The sequence below is a fragment of the Sarcophilus harrisii genome, chromosome X (assembly GCF_902635505.1).
Source record: "Sarcophilus harrisii chromosome X, mSarHar1.11, whole genome shotgun sequence".
NCBI classification, from domain to species: domain Eukaryota; kingdom Metazoa; phylum Chordata; class Mammalia; order Dasyuromorphia; family Dasyuridae; genus Sarcophilus; species Sarcophilus harrisii.
Genome location: NC_045432.1, coordinates 24,345,058 through 24,369,573, shown reverse-complemented (window position 1 = coordinate 24,369,573; position 24,516 = coordinate 24,345,058). Strand labels below are relative to the sequence as shown.

The window sequence follows — 24,516 nt, the reverse complement described above, 5'->3', positions numbered from 1 at the left end:
TAATGTGTGTAATGTTCTCTTGGTTCTATTCACTTCACTCAGCATCAGTTCTGTCTTTCCAGGTTTTTCTGAAATCTGCCTGTTTATCATTGCTTATAGAACAGTAGTATTCTACATTATATGCCACGACTTTTTCAGTCATTCCTCAACTAATAGATAACCCCTCAGTTTGCAATTCTTTTCAGCTAGAACTTCTGCCCTATTTCCCTGATCTGTGTTCAAATTCTTTGTGAGTAGCTCCAAAATGGTAAGCTCTAAATATTTGCAGGAAACTGTGATTTTTTTTTTCTGAAAGCTTTCTTTTCTTTCCCATGGTCCTCATTGGATGGCCTGAGACATTCTGCCTTTCTTCTTAATTCTTGGTCTCTATTACTGCTGACTTTCTCAGTTCAGGCAAATAAATTTAAATTTTTCCAACTAAAATCAATAAGCTTATGTTTTTACTCTTCTTCTTTTCTGAGATTCCTCCTTCTCTTCCTTTCCCCTTCCCCATTTCCTTTTACCGAAGTCCAGTCCAGTGAAGTTTCTCTAAATCATTCAGAAATAGCAATTGAACCTGTAGTTCAACGTTTTGTGTGGGCCATAGCCACCGGCTTGAATAAATCAAATAAATTAAAGAGATTTCTCAAGGTAAAAGCAGAAAGAAATTTTATTAGGATCTCATGAGAAAGGGCATCTCCCTCCCTATGAGCAAAGAGAGGCAAGGCCCAGTTAACAGACAAGAAACAGACAAGGGGCCTGAGGTAACCCTCCCTATAGGCTGGATCTTTGCCCTGATTAATGAGGACAAATGACCTCGCATTCTAAGTCATGAATGAGGAAAAACTTTCACCCCAACCACATCTTTCAGAGTACTAAATTACCATATATGGGAGTTTCAATGCCAGGGTAGCCCCAACGTAGTCTCCTAAGAACAGGTCCCACTCCTTGTAAACCATGTGGTCTCTGGAGAAAGAAACCTGGCCCTGGGGCACAGCTAACCTTCACTCAATTTTTACATCACTATCTCCATCTTGTGAGATAGCTTTCACAGTTCACTTCATTTGGTCTGTTGGAAAATCTTTAACAATTGGCTTTCTGGGGGAAAATGTACCCACAAAAACACTTAAGTTTAATCTACAGTATCATCTTCTTCATTGTTTTTTTAATTCTTGGCAGTCACCTAAACAATAAATTCACCTCTTGATTTGTAGCTCATACTGAAGATTTAACGGTCAGCTCTCTTGAGGTTATCTGGGTGGATTCCAGCACACTGCCCAACTAAACATGGCGATCCCAACTTCCTTCACCTCTTTCTGTTCCTTAGCCTGTACATAATCATTTCCTTTTAAATAGGACTCCTGTTGTTGTTGATTAGACTTGATCAGTGTCCATTCTGTATCATAATTTTTATGTGTCCTTGAGATGATAAGTAAAGGATGTGTTGGGTATGTTTCATTTACCTTGTAAAAGTCATTGTCTTCCACCATACACATTCATCCTTAATGAACACTTTATGATAGTGAGAAAGATCATGATAAAGAAACCCTTGAGATTTTTTCCCCCTTCATACAGTTCAACTTTGATTTGGCAAAGCACTACATAAGTGGCAAGCATTCTTCTTAGAATGCTTGAGGAATATGGAATTATAGTTTTCTGGTAAACTAAGTGATTCGCAGAAAAGACTTTTTTCACTTCCTGAGGATAAAGTAGGTCTGTATATTTCTCTGACTTGTAAATAGGTTAATGAAAAGTGTTGAGATTTTCCTTGCCAAAATTTTAGGGATTTAAAGTCCATTCAGAGTAAAGGTGGAGAGACTTTGATATTGCACACAGGATAGAATCAAAAACTCATTCTTAATCATATGATTGGGGATCTTGATCTGGAAGATATTTCAATGGCCATTAATTCCAATCCCCTTGTTTAACAGAGGAGAAAACAGGGTTATGGAGGGAAAGTTATTCATCCAAGGTTACATAATTGATCGCAGAAGAAATCTCAGAAAGCTCTTTTATAAAGGAGGAAACTAAGGCTTTGTAGAAGTGATTTGTGCCAGGTAGGAGACATAAGCCTCAGAATTTGAACCCAGTTCTTTTGATATCAGAGCTACTACTATATCGACTGGTGCTTCTCAGATTTGATATTTTGAATTTATTGCTCCTTGTCATTTACCACTTTCCATTAAAAATAGGCTGTATGAACAAATTTCATTGCTAATAAGTCTCACTCTGATTCCTAGAAATTTTATTGCACCATGTTTTGTGGTTTAAATCAGTCCATTCCAGCCATCTTGTCACCTGTGCAGGTGTATCTACTGTTTTAGTGAAAGACTTATCTCTGATTCTTTGACCAACTTTCAAGGACCTTGGTAATTCAGTGGCAAATTAGCTTATTCACCTCTCTTTAAATTAGTTTCATTTACTGAAGGGAAGTTCCTAAAGTCTATTCTGACCCTGTCACCGAATGCCAGAATGTTTCATGAAAGGATGACTGATGAGCCATTCACAACTGCCAGTGAAATGTATTTCCTTTCCCAGGGTCAGAGAGCCCCAGAGGGCAATCGGGGACATATGTGCCCAGCAGCCCATCAAGCAACCTGCGCTTTTTGAATTTTCCTGATGGATAAAAGTTAGGCAGAAGTAGTCTGCCTCTGTTGGAAACTGCCTAATTGCCCAGCATCCTGGGAATTGTCCAGCTTGTTTGGGAAGATAGGGCAGCCATTTGTCTTACTTTCAGGATGTTGAGTACACAATACGATTTATGTTTAAAACAGGCTAGTTCGGTTTGGTCAAGCAAAGCACGGCACCGGAATTGAAGCATCTCAGAGTTGAAGAGTCTTCGGAATTTAAAAGATCACAGATTGAAAGATAGAAGGAGCCTTCACCATCATCTGTGCCAACTTTCCATTTTAAAGTTCATTATACTTGCCATAGACTGTAGTAATTTGCCACAGAGCAATAAATGTTTCCATTTGAATTTGAATCCAGGTCCTCTGATTCCAAATTGAACATCTTTCTATATTTCAACATCTGCCTTAAATGGGGATCTCCTTCACATCTTCCCCCATAAGGAGGCACCCTATTTCTGCTGAAATACCTCCGATGAAATTCATTATTCATGATACCAACCCTTCTTTTGTTTCTTTAAAAAAAAGTTTGTTCCTTGTTCTTATTGCTGTCGTTCAAATCATTTCGAACATTGTCTCGCACTTCATGACTCCACGTGGTATTTTCTCGGCAGAGTTCTGGGAGTGGGTTTCCATTTGCTTTTCCAGCTCATTTTATGGATCAGGAAAATGAGACAAAAACAGAGTAATGTGACCTGCCTAGGGTCACACAACTTAGAAGTGTCTGAGGGTTAATTTGAACCCTGAGAGATGAATCTTCCTATTCCCAGTTCCAGAACTGCAGCACTTCCTAGCTGCTACCTTGTATCTTATATCCAGGCAAAATCTGCATTCCCTTAAGTCTTCATTGGATCCAGGTCTGATTTTGTTCCATGATATCTATGAGAGTAGGAAGTCTTTTAAAACCATCAGTTAGATCTTCTATTTTTTCTGATCTGCCCCACAACAAGAAAGGGCTTAAATACATGATGCCCTCTCTGACTTTTTTTTCCTCCAATCCTTTTAACATTTTAATTTCAAGTTTTAGTTTCAAATCCTATCCTTCCCCTCAGCTGGAGTTGGTAAGCAATGAGATATAGGTTATATATGTGCAGTTATGTAAAACATTTCCATATTTGTCATTTTCTGTGAGTAGACTTGAATAAAAGAAAGGAAAATGAAAGAAAAAGAAAATGTTTCATGTGTTTTCAATCATCTCAGTAGTTTCTCTGGAGATTGATGGTATGTTTCATCATTAGGCTTTTGGGATTGTCTTGTATTAGTCATCAGAATAACAAAGTCATTCACAGTTCTTCAGGAAACAAATATTGCTGTTTCTGTGTATACCATTCTTCTGGTTCTGTTCACTTCACTGTGTATCAGTTTATGTAAGTCTTTACTGATTTTCCTGAAATCATTCCGTTTTTCATTTCTTATGGCACCATAATATTCCATTTCTGATAAGTACACATTATGTCCCTCATTGTATAGCTGAGGAAACAAAGATCCAGAGAGGTGGTCAGGCAGAAAGAGTCTGAGTTACAATTTGAACCCAGGTCCTCTGACATGAAATCCACCATTCACTAATCCAAACTCTGGTCTAATTGGGGTTCGCTACTACAGCATCTCAAAATGAGGCCATTGAATTTTGAAGGCAGCATCTTATTTCTGCAGGATTATCAACTCTTTAAGGTCAAAGATTATGGTTTTAATGCTGAGATATGGCTCTTTGGGATTTTTCCAGCACATAGCCCAAGGCTGATCAGAGAATATATCCTTGAGAAATCCTGTTGCTGTCCTTTGAAGAGCATATAATCTTATTAGCTTAGTGCTCTTTAACCTTCATCCCTATCATCCTGAATTGTCTTGCCCATCCCTAGAGTTTCCCAAAGTTTTCAGTGAACCTCCAAAAGATGAGTACATGTTCCAATAATTTTATTCAGTTTTGTACCATAGTCTGCATAGCATTGAGCCTAACAACTTATGGGACTATCGTCGGACTTGCCCCACACCTGTTTCTATCTGAATTTCTTCTAATAAAATATTAAGAATGAGAAAAAGAAGATGATGATGGTAATTTTAATAACTGAAATTTGCACATCCCATTGTAAGATTCTCCATATATAATTTCGTTTGATCTTTACCACATGCCTGAAGTAATTAGATTTGGGAATAGAAAGAGAGTAGATTTGGGAGAGCATCATTTTATAAGAATAGGAAACTAGAATTGTGATTCACGACATGAAACATTCATGACAGAAGCATTTATCATGAAACAAAAATTTGCGGTATATTACTTGAAATACTTCATGAGCTTAACCAAACTTGACTATGAAAGGCAGAATCATAGACAAATAAGCAACCTTTTAAATACTCAGGGGAGAGGAAGAGCAAGAATAGGTTCTGGGGAATAAGAAGAGGCTTGTGGGAAGAGTTGAGGAGGGACAAACTCAAGTGACAAAATGTATAATGGAAAGGTTGATAATGATGTAAATAGGTGGACAAAGAGTCTGGGAAAACTGACCTTCTCTTTTGTGCAATTATCGTTGAAAATAGGAACAGGATGGGCTGGATTTACCATTCACAGAATGAGCTGGTTTAAAGTTCATACCATGCCTGGGAAGTTGATCATAAAGATCCCCATTTAACAACTGATGAAAATAAAATTCATAGACATTAAGGGATTTGCCCGTGGTCCTACAATTAATGAGAGTCAGAGTTAGGAGCGAAACTGAGATCTTTCTTGATTCTTGGTTCAGCAAGTCATACGTTAAAACTTCTTGTACTCCTTGCATTATCCAGTCTCCTGACAAACAGCTCCATTTGATTACTAGGAAGATGGGTGAGAAAGCGGCAGCACAGGTTCTGACTGGGGTGAATAAGTAAATCAGTATAGGTAGTAAGGAGATATTAGTGTCTTTCCTTTCTTAGGTCTACTTCATTCTCAGACCATTAAACAGTTCCCAGATTAGGCCAGGGACTCACTCTAATAATGGTGGCCATGTTTCCTTTAAGACGTTTGCTCTTCCCCTAGGCCAATATTTACACCTGCCCTTTCGGTAAAAAATATTAAATTTGTCCCTGGCCTTGAAGATTTTATATTAACCTATTTTTTAATCTTTACTGAAGAAAATCCTTTTTTCTGCTGTGCCCTCTTCAATCATCTGAATACCAGCAGCTGCCTCTGTCTGGTGCTTCTGAGTTGGCTATTCAGCATCTCTCAAATTACTAAAGATTTTGTTGTTCTCCATGGCGGAAGATAAACTCAGAAACCCCGTTCGTTTTCAAGAATCAGAACTCTAGAGGAGCCATTCAGTTAGGTCTATTCTTTAAAATGTATTCTTTTTTTATTCTCTGTAACACTTCTGAGTCATATTTATACAACTCAAAAGAAATATATGAAGAGAAATATGAGTTGTTGATGAAACAGATATTGTCAAAATGCCATGTTTCAGAATATCAAATTATATGGAACTCTATATCAGATCTTCATAAGTTAAAGCTTGTTTTGTCACTCTTGATCTGTTCAGTCACTTCCTTGGTTGATTGCTATGCAGTCTACAGAATTGACAAGCTGTCCATCCTATCGGGCCATTTAAATGGGCTAAAAGCCAGACAGACTGGGTTGACCAGTGGGTTTGAGCCCTTGGTTTTCAATAAAATTTGATAAGAGTAGGGGAAAAATGAATGTTAATTCAATGGAATTTTATTAAGTTTGTCTTTTGTATCTAGGGCTGTGCCGGGAAGTGTCACAATTTAGTCTCGGAGCAAAAATATCATTTCATATTTTAGAGTAAATTGAGCTATCACCCTGGCATCCACCCAACCTTGTTACCACATATGCTTTTTCGAAGTGACATGCGCTTATGGTTGTCATCGGCTCCCTCTTTTGCTTGGTCTTCTCTTTTATTTTCTTCAAACATTTTTTAATCATCTATTTTTGGGAGCGTGCTTCTGCTTCCAGTAACACAGTGCTCATTATCTATTCCCTTGTATGCTACAGCCATGAATCAAGACATTATTAAGTTCTCAAGGAGTTTCATGTGTTTATTATGTCTAGTTAACAACATTACATAATGTACATATGTAGGCATCTCACCTTCTTTTTATTTTCCCATCTCTAAACTTTCCACTGCATTTGAAGGTAGAAAGTGAATTGGTAAAGCTGGTAGAGAAGAGTCAGAAGAACAGCCTGGAGAATAATTAGACATGGTTGGTATCAGCCTTCTCCCTAAAATGGAAATTCTACAAACAACCAGTCAGCTTGAGAAACAGAGGCCATAGTGCATATGGGACTTCCAGTGTGCAAAGCAGTGCGGTATGTTGGGAGCTTCCAAAGTCAAGAGCTTTATATGGCAGGATAGACAAATTTCTGTGGAACTGAGTCAACAGTTAAACCCCATGGGAAATACCCTGAAGTCTCTAGTGTAATAATCTAGGATTTCGGATGTGACTGAGTTACCAACTCCTCTATATGTCACTTTCTTCCCAGAATCCTTCTCTCCTTTCAGGAACCTGAAGTGTGATTTGATCCATGTGTCTTCTCTCTTGAAGCTAAAATATATCTTAGCCTTGTGTTAACCAAGTCCTTCTGTCTTTTTTTTCAGTTCTGGTGACTCCCATAAAATAAGAGGGGTAGTTTGCAGAGGAAAGAGATAGTTGCAAACAGGTACAATTTGGTATGGTTTAATAAGTATAATAATATATAATAATAGAGGTGATATGTTAATATATAACATAAATTAATATAATAAAAATAATACAATAATAACAGCTAATAGTTATAGCCGTTCAATAGTCGAATAGTTGGATAGAGTTTTAGTGATATTTTGCCCTCTGACCAAACAGACCAAATTCTGGTTCAGGCCATAGAGTGAAGAGAGAAGAACCATACTGGTCTGAATTGGGCTTTACTTTTAACAAGGGTGACTATAAAATGGACCTTCTACTTGACATGACTTTTGGGGGTACTTGCTTTGTAGTCTTAACATGGAATAGCACATACTCTCTTGAAGGTACTCTCTTGAAGGAAAGAGATTCAGGTTCAAGTCTTGACTTCACAAGTAGCTTTGGGGAAGTCATTTAATTATTTTGAAATGATGTTTTCATTAGACTAGGAACTCTCTTTATTTAGGGACCATGTATCCTTATATTTGTTTGAAGGGCAAAGAACATAGGAGGCATGCAAAAGTATATTATTTAATGTATAATAATGACCATTGCCCAACCTACCTCTTCAGGTTGTTAGAGGAATAAAATAAGATAATATCTTTGGAAGTATTTTGAAGAGTAATGACTACTATATACAGCAGATACATATACATAGTATTATCAACATTTTTGTGATTATTTTCATTTGGTCTTTAAACAATCGGAAGTGCCTCAATACTACAGAAAGTTCTTCCTCACAAAGGGAACACTGTTTTGTGTCCTGGTTCTATGGATTAAGCTGATAATACTCAGGGTAACAGGGAATGCCAGAGCTAGAACTATTAATTCGGTTAGATAGAACAATTAGAACAATAGTTCAGAGCTATTTGGATTATTACATCCAACCATGTTATTTGTCACTGGAGAAACTGGAAGGAAAGTGACTTGTCCAAGAACTCATATCTAATTAGTAGTAGAGATGTAAGATTAAAACTCAGATCTTGTGACTCTCAGAGGTATAAAAGCACCAGCCTGACTAAAGCTCATCCCGATTCCTTTCAATCTCCTATTTCTCTTGGTCAGAGCTTGTACCCTACTTCCCATCTTTGCCCAGCCCACTGGGCTGCTACCACTGCTACAATTTTCCAAGCATCATTGACTCTGACTACTGCCCCTTATATTCCTCAGCTAAGAGAGCATATGGTATTGTATCCTTTGGCAGCCTCAGGAACAACCCAGCATGTGGGACAAATTAGCCAAGGAGAGAAAAAGAAGTAATGTCTGTTGCTAAAACAACACCCATGCAGGTTTGGGTATATGCAGGAAAAAGGTAGGAAAATTCTCATTAGTGGATAGACAGGTTAAAGGAAGGGCAGGAGAAGAGGTGGTTTTCCTTAGTGGAGGTGAGATCCTAATTTCTTTAAAAGTAATGGGTAAGGTGATGTTTTCTCAGTGAAACTTGTGAAATAGTAAATGGAATTTAACCAACTAATTTTTTTGCATGCTTCCTATGATCTCTGCCCATAATATAAACATATTAAAACGTGGTCCCTAACGGGCTCCTCGTCTCATAAGAACATAAATATAGCATATGCAGTAGCCAGAGAGCAAGAATTCTATTTTTGAATGACTGAATGCATGGGAAATATCAGCACGTTCTGGAACAGTCAGGAAATGGCTCTTGGAAAGAGGTGAGTCTTGAGTTGGAACTTAAAAAAAAGTAGAACTGGATAGGTAGAGAGGTGGAGGGAGATCATTCAAGGTGAGGACTGGGACAACCCAAATAAAAACCAAAAGATATTATGGTTTGGAGATTTACAATGCCAAGATGACGAGTCAGGCCAAAGGTCATTCAAGATTGTTTAAGTGCCTGCTGTATGTCAGCACTGGGAATGCAAAGAAAGATAAAAGCAAACTTCTCTTGAGGAGTTTATAATCTAATTTAATAGGAGTACAGTGCGTAAATCACTATGTAAAAGCAAGCTATATATAAAATAAATTGAAAACAATCAACAGGGGGAAGATACTAGAACTAAGAAAGGTAAGGACACGCTTCCTATAGAAATTGTGATTTTATCTACGTCTTGATCTTGATCTCTTTATGGACTTTGTATTATATCTGCTGAGCTTTGTTCCCCTGAGTCATTTGACTCTTAAGGCTTGCTTCAGTATCTGCTCAGGAAGCACTAGCCTAGTTTGTATTGATATATGTCACTTACCCATCATATCTTTATTTAATCAAGTATATTCCTACATCCATTTAGTTGTGAAAGGTACCTTTTTCATTTTCTCTAATCTGTCTATGTTTTTCTTTCTTTCTTCCTTCCTTACTCTCTTCCTCCCTTTCTGTTTCTCTTCCTTCCTTTTTTCCTCCCTCCCTTTGCCTCTCTCTCTCTCTTTCTTTCTCTCTTTCTCTCTTTCTTTCCCCCTTCCCTTTCCCCCTTCCCCTTCCTTCCCCCTTCCTTCTTCCATTCTTCCCTCTTTCCATTTATCTTGGTATCATATATGTATATGTACACATACATGTATATCCATAGATATGTGTTATGTTTCTATATTAATGTATGTAATGTGACCTTTTAGATTTGGGGAAACCACAGTTAACTAGATGGCATAGTGGATAGACCATTAAGCTTGAAGTCAGAAAGACCTGAGTTCAAATCCAGCCTCAGACACTTCCTAACTATGTGACCTTGGCCAAGTCACTTTACCACCTTTGTCTCAGTTTTCTCATTTGTAAAATTTGTTGGAGAAGGATATGTCAAATTACTTCAGTATCTTTACCAAGACAGATCAGGAATAGTTAGACAGGCCTACATCAGTTGAACAACAACAATATCAAAAAATAGGAAATAGAAATGAAAAGGAGGAGCATTCTGGACATGGACGACAGCCTAAGAGAATGCCTAGTGCTAAGAGACAGAGGGTTTTATTTCTGGAACAGGAAGGACACCATTGTCACTCCATTAAAAGATATGTGTCACGGAAATAAGGTTTAAGAAGAATGGTAAGGGAGCAGGGACAGGATATGAACAGCTTTGCAGTAGAGTAGAAGATGTGTCAAGGAATAATGGGAAACGGGATCGCTAAGAGATTAGACTTGATATAATAGAAAATTGGGAGCCATAAAAAGTTATTGAAAAGAAGTGTTATAATAAAAGTGGTATTTAGTCCAAAAGCTACAAAAATGCAGCGCCATCCATATACCGTAATATTTTAGAGTTGGAAGACATTTCTGAGATCATCTAGTCATATGTGTCTTTATAAGCCTGAAACAATATCCTATTTTAACTAGATGAAAGTCATTTTTGACTCACTATTTTCTGTTTCAATTGCCTCAACTCTTCTAAGCAGAAGGCCTATAGATTGTTTGCTCTTCTTAATCTGAACATAGCTAATAAAGCTGTTTTTAATGCCCTTGATGTTTTTTCATAAGCTTCAGCTCCTTCTGGACTTTAACATTTCCCCTTCTCTTGTCTGAATTCCCTTCTTTGATATTTTTACTTGGTTATATTAGCCTGTTTCTCACTTTTTTCATGTTCTTCTTGAATCTGAAGCCATCAGAGAGTTCTCTGTGCAGCAAAATTGATCTTTTAAAAAAATTATTGCTGTTTTTCTTTTCTTACTGATTAGGATCGTTCATTTGGGAACAATAAGTAAGTCTCTTGCAAGTCTCTCATCCTTATTAAAGTATCTTCCCTTTTAAAGTATCTCTTTTCATCAGTGATCTTTGAAAAATCCCTGAGAATGGAAAAGGTACCATTGGAGTAGAAGACAGATTTTTTCCCAATCAAAATAATAATAATAATAATAATAATAATAATAATAATAATGGAGGGGAGCACCGATAGCCACTTTGTGAACTTGATTCAAATACCTGTAAAAAAAATCTAGAATATATTAGTAAAGGGATAGTAAATGAACATTTATAAAGGAAATAACAGGAAACAGCACAAAAGAGCTAGTATGACTTCATTAGGAACAGGTAATGCCAGATTAATCTTATTCCATGACATTATTTGCAACCAGAAGAAATGTGGGCTAGGTGCTATAGTTGGCTGAATTCAGAAATATCCGAGTCCTTGAGGGGAGGAGGGAGAGAAGTTAATAGCATGTGTCGGCTTGTTGTAGGGTGTAAGGGGTGATGAATTTGGAGCCAGAAGGACTGAGTTTCCATCCTGAAGTTGCCACATACTTAGAGTGTGTGACCTTTGCTAAATTACTGAATTTCTCTGGTCCCCAATTTCCTCATCTATAAAATAAAATAAAATGTCCTAAATGACCTCCATGTTACCTTCCAGATCCAAGTCTCCTTGTAAGCTTTGTGGACTGTTTCTAAATCCTAGGGAAGTGATTAGGTTTTCTTGTACATTTCTCACCCTTCAGTAGTAATTGCTCTCTGCATTGGTTGTTGAACGAGAAGTCCAGAGAAATGAAAAGACAATGCACTCAAATATCCTGTTGATGTCTTGGAGGAAAAATTGAGAACACGGGTTATATGGTTTCCTTCAAAGATCTTTTAAAGGAGAGAACCTATCCTTTTCTGTCCATATCGATCAAGTTTCATGCTCTTCGTGTTCTACCAAAGTACTAGTGTTCCAGATGAGTTTATGAAATGCAGTTATCACAAAAATGGGTTTAAAGTTTTCCTTTTGATAGTTAAAAAAAAACTTATGTATATTGCTGATGCTTTTCAGGGATTCTAGTTCAGTAATTGATGACATCATCATCATCATTATTTTTATGAGGCAGTTGGGTTATGTGACTTGTCCAGGGTCACACAGTTATCAAGTGTCACGTGTTTGAGGTCAGATTTGTACTCAGGTCCTCCTAACTCCAGGGCTAGTTTTCTATCAGCTGTGTCACCTAATTGCTCCAATAATTGTAAAAAGTAAACAAAAATAAATAAATCCTGTCTAACTATTCCTGATCTGTCTTGGTAAAGATACTGAAGTAATTTGACATATCCTTCTCCAACACATTTTACAAACGAGAAAACTGAGGCAAAGGTGGTAAAGTGACTTGGCCAGGGTCACATAGTTAAGAAGTGTCTGAGGCTGGATTTGAACTCAGGTCTTTCTGATTTCAAGCTTAATGGTCTATCCAAATATCCAATACTCTTCAACATCTCATTTGGGCTTTTCTTGGCAAAGATACCGAAGTGTTTGCTATTTCCTTCTATAACTTGTTTTACAGATATGAAAACTGAGGCAAATAGGGTGAAGTGACTCATCCAGAGTCAAACAGCTACCATGCATCTGAGGCCGGATTTGAATTTAGGAAGATGAATCTTCCTGGTTTCATGCCCAGTACTTTATCTTCTAGGACATCTACTTGACATATTGGAAAGCCTTACTGAAAGCCTTTGGTATGGTTTCATGAGCCCCTTTCCAGGAATAAAGAGCCATTAAAAATAAAACTCATGCCCATATTGTCATTATCTCTAAGTTTGGGCCTTTTTTTTAGGGATAGAAAAGCTCTTTCTCTTTAAGAACATGGAGAAAAATAGGAGAACCACCATAGTTATATAAGTATACAAAAGGAATCCTTGTCTAACAAATACAATAAATTAAAGTATTTCTTCTTTTAAATTTACTATAGCAGCACTTCTTTTATTTTAGTGTATGCATGCTGGGTGGCAAGTACTTGTAAAGAATTAAAAATATCTTTTCTCAGTAGAAAAGTAGGTAGAGGGAATAAGGACTATTGATCCACCAGATTGCATCTTTCTTCCCATCTACTTTGGGTTTTACAAATTAGTGTATTTTGGATTTTATGTGGTGGTGCCTTTGAGTAATACAGTGTAAGGAAGGAACAGAAGAACCACTTGTTAAGCATCTGTCATGTGCCAGGCATTATACTAATCAATTTTTAGAAATTTTATCTGATTTTATCCTCATTACAATCTTGTAAAGTTAATCTTATAATTATCCCCATCTTATGTGGAAGAAACTGAGACAGATCATTATTAAGGGACTTGTTCAGGATCATATAGCTCATATTTGATATTAGATTTGAACTTAGGTCTTCCTGCCTCCAGGCTTGGGATTCTACTGTGTCTTATAATGCTGAAAAATCTGCAGTACAATAAGGAAGGGTAATAAACATACATATAACTATACCTTCCTTTCGATTTTTATATGTATATATATATATATACATATATATACACACACACACACACACACACACACACACACCATATACACAAACACATACACATGTTGTATTATTTTATATATTTACTTTTAGTCTGGATCCGTGATTCCATTATGGAACTATAGATGAGGATTGTCATCTAAAAATTCAGATCAACAACTCCTCTGTGATTTAAAGTCTCACAAGTGTTTCTTGGGTCACATAGCCACTAAGAGTTCAAAAACAGAACCTGAACACAGGTCTCCCCAGTTCTTCCAAGAGAAATGCTAACTTGTTTACAATGCACTAAGGAAATATGTTGCTAGTGGAAAAAAACCTTAAACAGCACATTCTGGTTGAGGCACAGAAATTACAAACCTGGTGGCTTTATAAGGTTCCCTAAAGAACTTGGAGGTAGATTTCCAATAGAGTCTTACCCTAGGGATTTATTCTTGCTAAGTCTCTCACAGAGTAGTACCCTAGGGATCTGTACTTGTCCCGTTGCTGGTTAACATTTACCCCCGAAGACTTGGACAAAATATAGATAACATGTTTTTACATGTTAAGCTGATATGAAGATAGAAGGATAGATCTTGGCAGGCGAGAAGGATGGGCTGTGTCTAATAGTTGGCGTTTAACAGGGATCGGTGGAAAATATCCCTTTGGGTTAAAGGAATCAATTGTACACGTACAGGATGAGTTTGTTTGAAATAGATCTGGGTTGTTTTTTTTTGTGCCACAAATTCAATAGGAGTCAACAATATGGCATGAAAAAGTCAATACTTTCTTAAACTGCCTGAGGAACAGAAGAAAGGAAGTGATAATTTACTATCTTTGGTCCTGATTAGTTCCCATCTGAGCAGTGAATACATGAAAAGACATGTATTAAGTATATACTATATACCAATCATTTTGCCAAATCCTAGGGAAAGACAAATTAAAGATAGTCACTCTCCTTTTGGAGCTCAAGTTCCTGTTGAGGAAAAGACAAATACATGGCCAGAAAAGGGAAGCTTTGATTGGAAGATTGAGGAAATGTGGTGATTGGGACTATTGAGGATTAGATCAACACTCTTTCCAGGAGCAGTAGTGGTATTGATTTGATGAATGGGGTGGAGGTAGGATATGGGAGAGAATGAATGAGGTGCAAAGTCTGTTAGCTATAAAGATAGTGGAGGAGAGGGTATTGGGAATGAACCCAAGTACAAATGAGAAGTATTATAACCCACTGAAGGAATATTCTTGGCTTGAAATCATATTACTTAAATTCAAGTCATTCTTTTGCTCCCTTTGTAAACATTAGGCAAATCATTTAACCATTCTGACCTCCACTGCCTCATTTATGAAATTAAAGGCTTAGAATAAGGGTCTGAGCATCTTTCTGCCCAAAGTTAATGCGAATGGGAGCACTATGTTCTACAGTAATTTAATTGCTATCTTTTGCTTTTATATCATTTATACATCCCAGTGTAACCCTCTTTCCTTCAACGTTTTTGATATGAAAATTCTTTGAATGTTCCAGAGTATTAAGGAATCCATATTTTTGGAATGATCTGAACTTTGGGGTGGTGTTAGAATGCTTCCTGGAATTCAGTAGCACCCCCTGAAAGCTGTCAAGCCATAATCCATCATTTAAGAAATAATATTTAAGAAATATTTATATTTAACAAATACTCTAGTTTTAGAGAGTAGTCTAGGGAAATGAGAGATTAAATGCCTTACCCAGAATCATACCGTCAGTATGTGATAGAGATAACTTTAATCTAGATTTTCTTATCTCTAAGGCTATTTCTCTATTCAGGATGTCATGTTTCCTCTCTGATTTGTTTTCGTTTTACAAATACTACAAGAATATAGACCTTAGTAAAGATCCAGTTTCTTCAGAATATAAGGGTGAAGGGCGATAGTGGTCAATGGGAACAACTAAGAAGCTCTTCAAAGCTAATTAATCAACAAACATTTATTTAGCACCTACTAGTTTCAAAATCCTGTGGTAGGTACTAGAAATGTAAAAACAAATACGATTCCATATCAGATAAAGCCAAAAAAGAAAAATTACAAATTTTGAGGGGCCTATCAGAGTGTAGGCACACAGATTCACTCTCTGTAGAACTGAGAAGGGATTTCAACCATTCAGGAAATCGATTTGGATCTCAATTTTTCTTTTTCCCTTTTTTTTTCTTTTCAATAATATTTTATTTTAAATACACAGAGATAGTTTTAAACGTTCATTTTTGTGAGATTTTGCGTTCCAAATGTTCTTCCCCTGCTTACACCATAAGCAATCATCCTTGCTCATCATTTCTTATGGAACAATAATATGCTATTATATTCACGTATCATAACTTTTCCCAACAGATGTACATCCAATCAATCTCTAGTTCCTTAGTGCTACAAACATTTTTGCACATGGGGTCCTTTTCCCTCCTTTTTTTAATCTCCTTGGGACACAGACTCAGTAGTGGCCCTACTGGGTCAAATGGTGTGCACAGTTTTATAGCCCTTTGGGCATAATTCCAAATTGCTCTCCAGAGTGGTTAGATCATTTCACAACTTCACCAACAATGTATTAGTGTCCCAGTTTTCCCACATCCCCTTCAAAATTTATCACTATCTTTTTCTTGTCATCTTAGCAATCTGAAAGCTTCAAAGTAGTACCTCAGAGTTGTCTTAATTTGCATTTTTCTAATCAGTAGCAATTTAGAACATTTTTAATATGACTAGAAATGGCTTTAATTTCTTCATTTGAAAATTGTTCATATGCTTTGATCATTTATCAATTGATTTATACCTTCAATTTCAATAAGCTATGTGTGTACTCTGACTCAGAGTTACGTCTAGTTCCATGGACTCCAAGTGAAAAATCCATTTTCTAAATAGAGAATATCCCCCAGATATCAAAAGTGGAAAAATACTCATAGGGCAGTATGCTTTGATGTAAGAAAGAACTGGAAAGAAATTATGTTCCCATCAATTAAGGAATCACTGAACAAATTATGGTATATGAATATAATTAAGTATTATCAGGTTATACAAAATGAAAAAAGAAGCACATTAAGGGAAACCTGAGAAGACTTAGATGAATTGATACAGAATAAAGTGATACTTAGAAAATCACATATTAACATATTCCCTTTTATTCATTTTCTTAAATATTTCCCAATGGCATTTTAATCGGGTAGTATTGTAGGTCGCCTGTGCCCTATGAGTTGTGTGTTTGATACTTCTGAGGCAAAGGATGCAACCTTGAAAGTCTTCAGTACTTTAATCAATGTCATAACCAATCATGAATCTCAAAGAGTAATGTTGATGTCTCCTACCTCCCACATCTTGGTGAAGAAGTAATGAACCAAGTGTACAGAATGAGATATAGATTTTAACACATGATCATCACAGCACAAAATATATTTGCTTGACTATACTTTATGAAGCAAGGAGGAATTTTATTTGGAGGGAGGATAGAGGGGAAAGTTGTAGAAGAGATTGGAGAAGGATAATTGTAAAGAAAGAATAAAAAGAAGAGTTTCAATGAAATATTATTTTTTTGTTCTCAATGCACATGAGAGAAGAAGGAGGCTCAGAAAGAGATGCTGAAAAGCAGGGCAATGTTACCACTACCACATTAAATTTCATTTAATTTGAATGTTAAATTTAATGCATAGATATGTTTTAAAAAACCAACCTCTATGTGCTAGATTTCTGATTTCACATACAAAATGAAAATACATATTTAATACAGTATACAACTTTCACCTACAATCCCCATTTTAAAACATTTTTATTTGAAAACATTCATATGTATTAATGATATTCTATATATTCCTTGCCCTCAATGAACATATGTATTTACATGTTGTCTACCAAGAGAAAAATATAAGGATGTGTTATGTCATTCAGTCATTTCAGTCATGACGTACTCTTCACTACCCTCCTTGGGTTTTTTTTTTTTTGGTGGACATACTGGAGTGGTTTGCCATCTCCTTCTCCAGCTCATTGTATGGGTGAGAAAACTGCTGTAAACATTTTTGAGACTGGATTTGAATTCTTGACTCCAGCCCTGCACTCCAAGTACTGTACCATCTGGCTGCTTGAATATTAGTAGATAGCATCCAAATGATGTTTTGCTTTTAGCGAATATTCAGTAATTGAAAGATGAACGCCATCGGGTTCTGGCCTTGGGTGGATTCGGTGGGAACACCGAGGATGGGAAGGATGGGTGGAACATTTCAAAGAAGAAACAGATAGAGTTTGGAAACTGGTTGGTTATAAGAGATGAAGCAATGCCATGAGTCACACATGACTCCCATTTGGGTGACCTTGAGAGAGGCGGTTGACAGAGATGGTCACTGGGAAGAAGAGCAAATTTCAGGGCAATTTGGTATAGATGATAGTGTTGAATTTGGAGTAAGGAAACCAGTGGTTTGAATCTTGCCTCAACTGTTTATTAGTAATTCATGTCACCCTCCTCTGGGTCTCAATTAACCTATCTGTAAAATGAAGGAGTTGGGCTCAATGACTTTTAAAATCCCTTTCGGCTCTAAGTCTGTGACATTATATGTGACCAGTCACTTAATTCCTCTGGGCCTCAGTTTATCTATAATCTCTGTAATGAAGGGTCTAACCTCAGTGACCTCTAGTTCCTGCCGCCTCTACAATATGATTCTATAGTATTTTGATAGCTGCCCCGAGCTGTTTCATTTTCTTTATACGATGACAATAATAGGTGTACATTTTTCACTACCCTGGAAATGAAACCTTTGCTTCCAAAGTGCACTTGTCTCATTATGACATATCATTAAATTAAGATCCCTTTGAGAGCTCAGAAATAAAGGACCTGGTTCTTGAGGGCACTTTACAATTTTAAGACTTCTTCAACAGCAACAGAATTTCAGTTAATACCTATGAAATGAAGGGGATTGGCTTGTATTGTTCATGGACTCTCCAGGAAATGTATAATTGAAAATAAAATGAAGTTATTTCTTCAAAGCATGATTATCAACCCTACCCTTTTCTCTGCCACCAATTTCATCATATAAATAAAGCTTTGGAAATTTTTTTTATGAAAAAAAAATGAATGAATGAAAAAAATAGAATCCCTATTTTGGATATGGTACACAAATACTCTGCTAAGTAGACACAGTCTCGTCCTAAAAATATCAAACCCTAAATTAATACCTATGCTTTTATTACACATGTACTGGTTAATTGATGCCTCTGGCATACTCATTGAATGTCACCCTTCTCCCATTGTACTGCATGCTTTGACCTTGAGGTTAAACCCAAATTAAAACAAGAATGTGGATCCATGTTTGAATGAATACATATTCTTTCTCTTAAACACAGAGCTATATGATTCACTTTTTACCTCCTCCTTCCCAATCCCTACCCAGTTTCCAATCAGTAGTGACAAGGCCCAATCTCTTTATTTCATGGCCAATTTGAGTTGAACATATACTGGTTCCCCTTTTATCTAGCATTCCCTGGTTACCATTATGAGTCATATAACAATGCAACTTTTCTCATTTTCTTTGTCTCTTGAGATAATTTACAATGAATTATTGGGAAATTTTCAAAATTCCTTTCCTTTGAACTCTTTCAAACTATGCTTTGGGTGGGTGAAGATATACTAGTTAATAACAATATCAAACATTTAGTACAACTAAATTGTACTGTGAATATGTTTTACTTTGGGTCAGGAAATCCTGAATTCAAATTCTGTCTCAAACCTCTCTTGGGTTCTATTTCCTCATCTGTAAGATACAGATAATATTAACCCCTAACTCATAGGGTTTGGGGGAGGATCATGTGAAGTAACAGGTAGTATTGTTTAATTAAATATACTATATAACTAATAGTATGATTATTACTACTAGTCAGCTGAATGATGTAGCAGATAGATTACTAGACTTGGAATTAGGATAATATGAGTTTAAATTTGATTTCACATACCTTGTAAACCTGGGCAAATCATTTAACTTCTATCTGCCTCAGTTTCCTCACTTGTAAAATAGGAATAATATAGCACTTACATCAAGGAACATTGTAAGGATCAAATGTGATAACATTTTAAAGATTTTTGAAAATATTAACACACTGTATGAATGTTCTCTATCATCATAATCATTATTGTGATCATGATTATTGTTGAATGGCTATTATATGTCAACTGAAGTATAGCATTGGTTCTGGGGAGAAAGAACTAAATTGAAAAATAGTCCCTTCCTTAATATTGAGGTAAAGATCAAGATCTGCTAGAGATAATCTACAAACCCACAGTATGGGATATTGGTTAAGGAAGACCCAGTCCTTGGGGCATCCTCAGATATACCCTCAGTAGGATGATATATTCCATGTCTGGTTCCAGTCCAACAAATGGAAGCAATTCCATCCTGTTTCATTTGCTGCAAGTCCAAGAGGGAGACAGAGAGTCCTGAATGTGACCCAAAAGAGAGGGGACCTAAAATGAAAAGTCTCAAAGGTAGGGACCCACTTTTGTAAATTAGCGAGATGGTAGCTTCCTAGATAATTGTTTATTTTCCCTGACTTTTGGCAACCAGTTATCCTCAACAGAAACCTACAGTCATAGGAATTACCAAAAGTTTCTATATCCTCTCAATAATGTATGTCTCTTGTGGAAAAGATATCAGCTCCATGGGCAGCACCCCAATCTCATAAATCCAAGAATCTCCTGAAGGTCTCCCCAGTAAAAATAGACACTTCAAAATCTTTGCATTTTTATTATATGATTATCTTTCAAATTAGTCAACCAGTCATCTAACAACTATTTGCCAGACACCTCTAAGCCCTAAACATACAAAGAGAAGCAAAACACAGTTGGATGAGGGAGACAAGATTCAAAGAACTATTTACAAAGAAGACGGAAACAGAACAAATTGAGGTAATTTCAGAGGGAAGGTACTTTAATTGAGATCTGGAAAGACTCATATGCATATGGTATGACTTCTTTCTAAAGCTTGAAGGAAGCCAAGGAAGCTTGGAGGTGAAGATGAGTAGGTATGAGGGTATAGCTAATGAAAATGCTCCTAATCAGGAGATCGAATATTGTGTGTAAGGAGGCCGGTATTACTGGTCTGAAGAGCACATTGAGGGAAATGAGCTATAAGAATAATGAAAAGGAGTGTTCAAAATAAAATAACAAAATCCAAAATAAAATCACCCTAAGGTACCACCTTATATCCAGCAGTTCAGAGCGTTGGTGAACATAAAATGACAGATGTTGGAGGGGCTGTGGAAAAACAGGTATGTTAATATACTGATATTCATTCTGCAAAGCAGTTTGGAACTATTTCAAAAAGCTATTAAATTGTGCATACTTCTAAAAAAAAGTTTTAAAAGTGTGTTAACTTGGATTTAAACATGATCAGTTCTTTCTGATGGTCTGTATAGCATCCCAAGGCCTTCGGAGTTGGTTTGGATCATTATATAGTTGAGAATAGTTATTTTATATTGATGAAACTTATATTTCTCAGTTAGATTGTAATTCCCCAATCTTTTATCAAACAACTAAGTCTATTTGAACACATTTAAATAACACAGAGGAAGCAGGTAATTAAAACATTTTGTCATGTGAATTAGAAAGAACGTCTCCCTCCCCTTTCCTCCCAATCTCTGCTAAGCTATTTATTTATTTTTCCTTTTTTTTCAAGTTTTCTCTTCCAACATGTGATGTTGGAAAACTTAGTTAACTTGTTAGTGTCTATGGAACATCCATGGAGATTGGCATACGTGTGGGGAGCATATAACATGAGTGGTATATATAACAAAAGTGAATTTGTGACACATCACAGTGAGAATGTCACAGCCATGCTAGAACCCTTCTCTGCTTATAATGCTCATGTTGTTGTTCCTCCACCCTTCCCCATCTAGAGCTGCTAATGGCACTGAGCTAGTCCAGTGATATCTTTGAGTCTCATTCTGCTGGGCTGTCTCCTGAGCTCTTTTTTTCTGCTGTTTTTTGCACTGGGACTGGATTATTCTGCACTGCTCTCTGCTGGTCATCTTTATCTAGGCTCCTCTCTGTGGGCATTCTGTTCTCTGCTGCCTTCATTGGCCCTTTCTCCGAATTACTCCTATTTTTGTTGCCCTTCCCACTCCCCCTCCCATTTCTCTAATAGGTTGGTGAGATGAACTCTTTTAGCCCATGAACTCCAAATTATTTGTCTTTAAAAAAGAATAAACTCCCAAGCTACATCTAATGGACCAACCAGATGAACTCCTTAGACTTAGATTAAATAAGTCTTTCAAGTGCCAAGTGGTAAAATGGGAAAACAATACAAATTCTGAAAATCAGAGGATGCTTCCAACCAGCTGTATGACACTGGGCAAATAGCTTCACTTCCTTGAGCCTCACTTTCCACGTCTATAAAATGAAAGGGGTTGAACTAGATCACATGTGAGGTGACATCCTTTCCAACTTTAGATATGTGATTATTTGGGGAACCCTGGGTAAATTTCCTCTCTTCCCTGAGACTCAGTTTTTCCATCTGTAAAATGAGTGATTTTGAGAAGATGACCAATGAGGTCCCTAATTATTCTAGAGTAAAATCCTAGATCTAGATGGCTAAGCTATATCCCTTATTTGATTTAGAGACTGAAAAGCCTTTCAATTCTTTTCTACCTTCATAGGCCAGTGGCGACTCATGTAAACTAGAGGGCCAGTTATAGATCCAGCAACTTTTTGTCTGGTGTTCCCACCGGCAAGTAAATTGCTGCTCTGCCTACATATTTACAAGTATAACTTTTTCTTTTTTTATTCAATTCAGTTTGATAAATATTTACAAAGTTGGTAGACTGACAAAGCCCTGTAGATGTCTTTTATGCGCTTATGGCACAGTTAAAAGGAGAGGCCAGTCGTGAGGGCCATGACATACACCTTCCCTGAGTAATAGAGACGCTTCTCATTCTCGGCTTTTTGGGGTGTCAAAATCAAATCTTTCTTGTGACTTTAACTTGTTTACAAAGGAAGGTTTGGCTCATGGGACCCTCCCAGTGAGTAACTCGCCTTCTAAATCTGCATTCTAGAGTAAGTACAGGAAATCCCTGCAGATACCAACAGAATTTTGAAAATCAGTAAGTGCAGGAAAACATGTCCAAAAATTAATGAAAGATCTGGAGTCACAGAGTGTGTTTTATTCATTTATTCTCACTAATATTATTTGGCCTCAATTATTCATAAGACTTCAGAGGGACCAAAAGAATGCCCCATACTCTGTGACATTAATAATGTCTTACTAGCCCAAACCCAAATTTCTCCTCCAGCTCTTAAAAATGTGCAGCCCTTCAGAACAAGGCTACTCTAGCACATCTGTGGATTGGAAAATTGAAGATCGGGCAGATCCTAGTGAAGGTTTCCATCGAACTTTTAATCCATCAGAAGGAGAAGTCATTAAAGATTAGCTACCAGCCTGTGGTCCTAACTCTTCATCACACCAGCTTGAGAAATCTGGAGCCAAGTCAAGGTTGTTCGGAATAACCTTTGGGCTGGACGGGCCTCTCTTTGTTTTTCTTTTCGAAAAGGTGGCTTCCATTCCGAAACCGGGGCCGTGAAAAATCGCTGCTGCTCCAGACCAGGTTGTTGCCTGATGTTTCCCCAACATCTGAATTACAGAATTGTCGTCCAGACGTATATCAAATATTTTTCATGCTGAAGACATCGTACGGCTTGCCACATGCAGATCCCAGGAGCAGATGAGGAATGGTGACAATGACATATTTTTAAAGGCACAAATGGCATTTTTGTGAGTTATGAGCCTTATTCTCACTAGTCCTAATAATACATTTATCTCTGTTATTGAAAGGACCCCATAAATCAACAGCAGCAATATGGGAGGCAGAGATGTACTCCAATTCATGTATGGAGATGTGTTCGCGTCTCCTTTCACTGGTCCCCTCGGAAGGGAACCACGGTGCCTTGTAGGTGTTGGAGTTACTTGGGAAAGTGATTCTATTTCATAATGATGAGGTCCTGGGTCACTAGATACTTTTAAGAATACTCCCTGGGGCAAGCAGGGAAGGGTGCTGATGGGGGGATTAGTTTAACCTTATAGTCCTACCCTCTGCAGAGGTAGTGCGTAGCTCCATCTTACTGTATCTAATCAGAAAGCTAAGTATGTCAATCTCCCTTATAAATCTGTCTTTGCTGAGTCATTTTGGGTTTGTCCACCACTGCATTCTGCTTCATGATATCTTTCTCTGCTCCCTCCCCCCATGCCTCATGGTGTCTTTCTCCTTCTCCTAGCTAGCTTACTCTTTTGGGATGCTAAAAGCCTTTATGGATTGAGCCTGTCAATGGAGTATTCTCTGTCTCATGGTATATTATTGTCTTTCTCCTGGTTACTTGTGAATCCACTAGGGAACTTGTCTTTTCCATTGTTAATTTGTTAAAACCACTTTCCTGTCCAACTGTATGCTCTTCCAAATCCATTTCATATTTACCATTCTCGGGGGTCCTTTACCTCTTCATTTTGTCTGTATGCTCTTCTCATAAATAAACCTATCTTTTGCCAAAGAGAATAGCCATCGTGATTTCCTCACGTGACTCATCCATACCCAGTATTTGATGCCAGTTGCTCTCTTCAACTTCATTATTTGGTGCTTACTTACATGAATCCCCTCATTTGTTGTCAAACTTCAAACACATCAGTTTTCTGCCTCTTCGTGAACTCTCAGGGCTTTTGCCGGTTAGCATTTTGCTTTATCGTCATAAACTCCAAAGCACCTAACGTTAGATCTGCTGACTATGCTCCGAAATCGGCCATCAAAGCAATCTTCCTAAAGCGTAGGTCTGCCCATATACCCCCTACCCCAATTCAATAAGTTCCAGCAGCTTCCTAATACCTTCAGGATCAAATATAAAACCCTCTGTTTGTTTGGCATTGAAAGCCCTTCATAACCCGCTCTCTTCCTCCCTTGCCAATATTCTTAGACTTTATCCAGTTCCATATACTCTGTAATCTGTCAACACTGACCTTCCCGCACAAGACGCTCCATCTCCTGACTCGACATTATCACATGCTGGTTTCATGCCTAAAGTATTTTCCTTCCTCATGTCCATCTCTTGTTTTTTTTTAAATCTTACCTTCTACAAAAAGCTTTCCCAATTCCCCTTGACGCTGCTGCTTTC

General features: G+C 37.2%; 1 protein-coding gene across 1 annotated transcript in view; it reads left to right on the top strand.

The window, feature by feature from the left end:
* LOC116420351 (X-linked interleukin-1 receptor accessory protein-like 2) overlaps positions 1-22,790 on the top strand; it is a 138,626-nt gene extending 115,836 nt beyond the window's left edge. Inside the window, exons 5-6 of the mRNA XM_031945050.1 lie at positions 20,578-20,633; positions 22,653-22,790. Of these exons, the coding sequence (XP_031800910.1) occupies positions 20,578-20,633; positions 22,653-22,790 (194 nt within the window). The remainder of the gene's footprint in view (positions 1-20,577; positions 20,634-22,652) is intronic.
* The last annotated feature ends 1,726 nt before the right edge of the window (positions 22,791-24,516 follow it).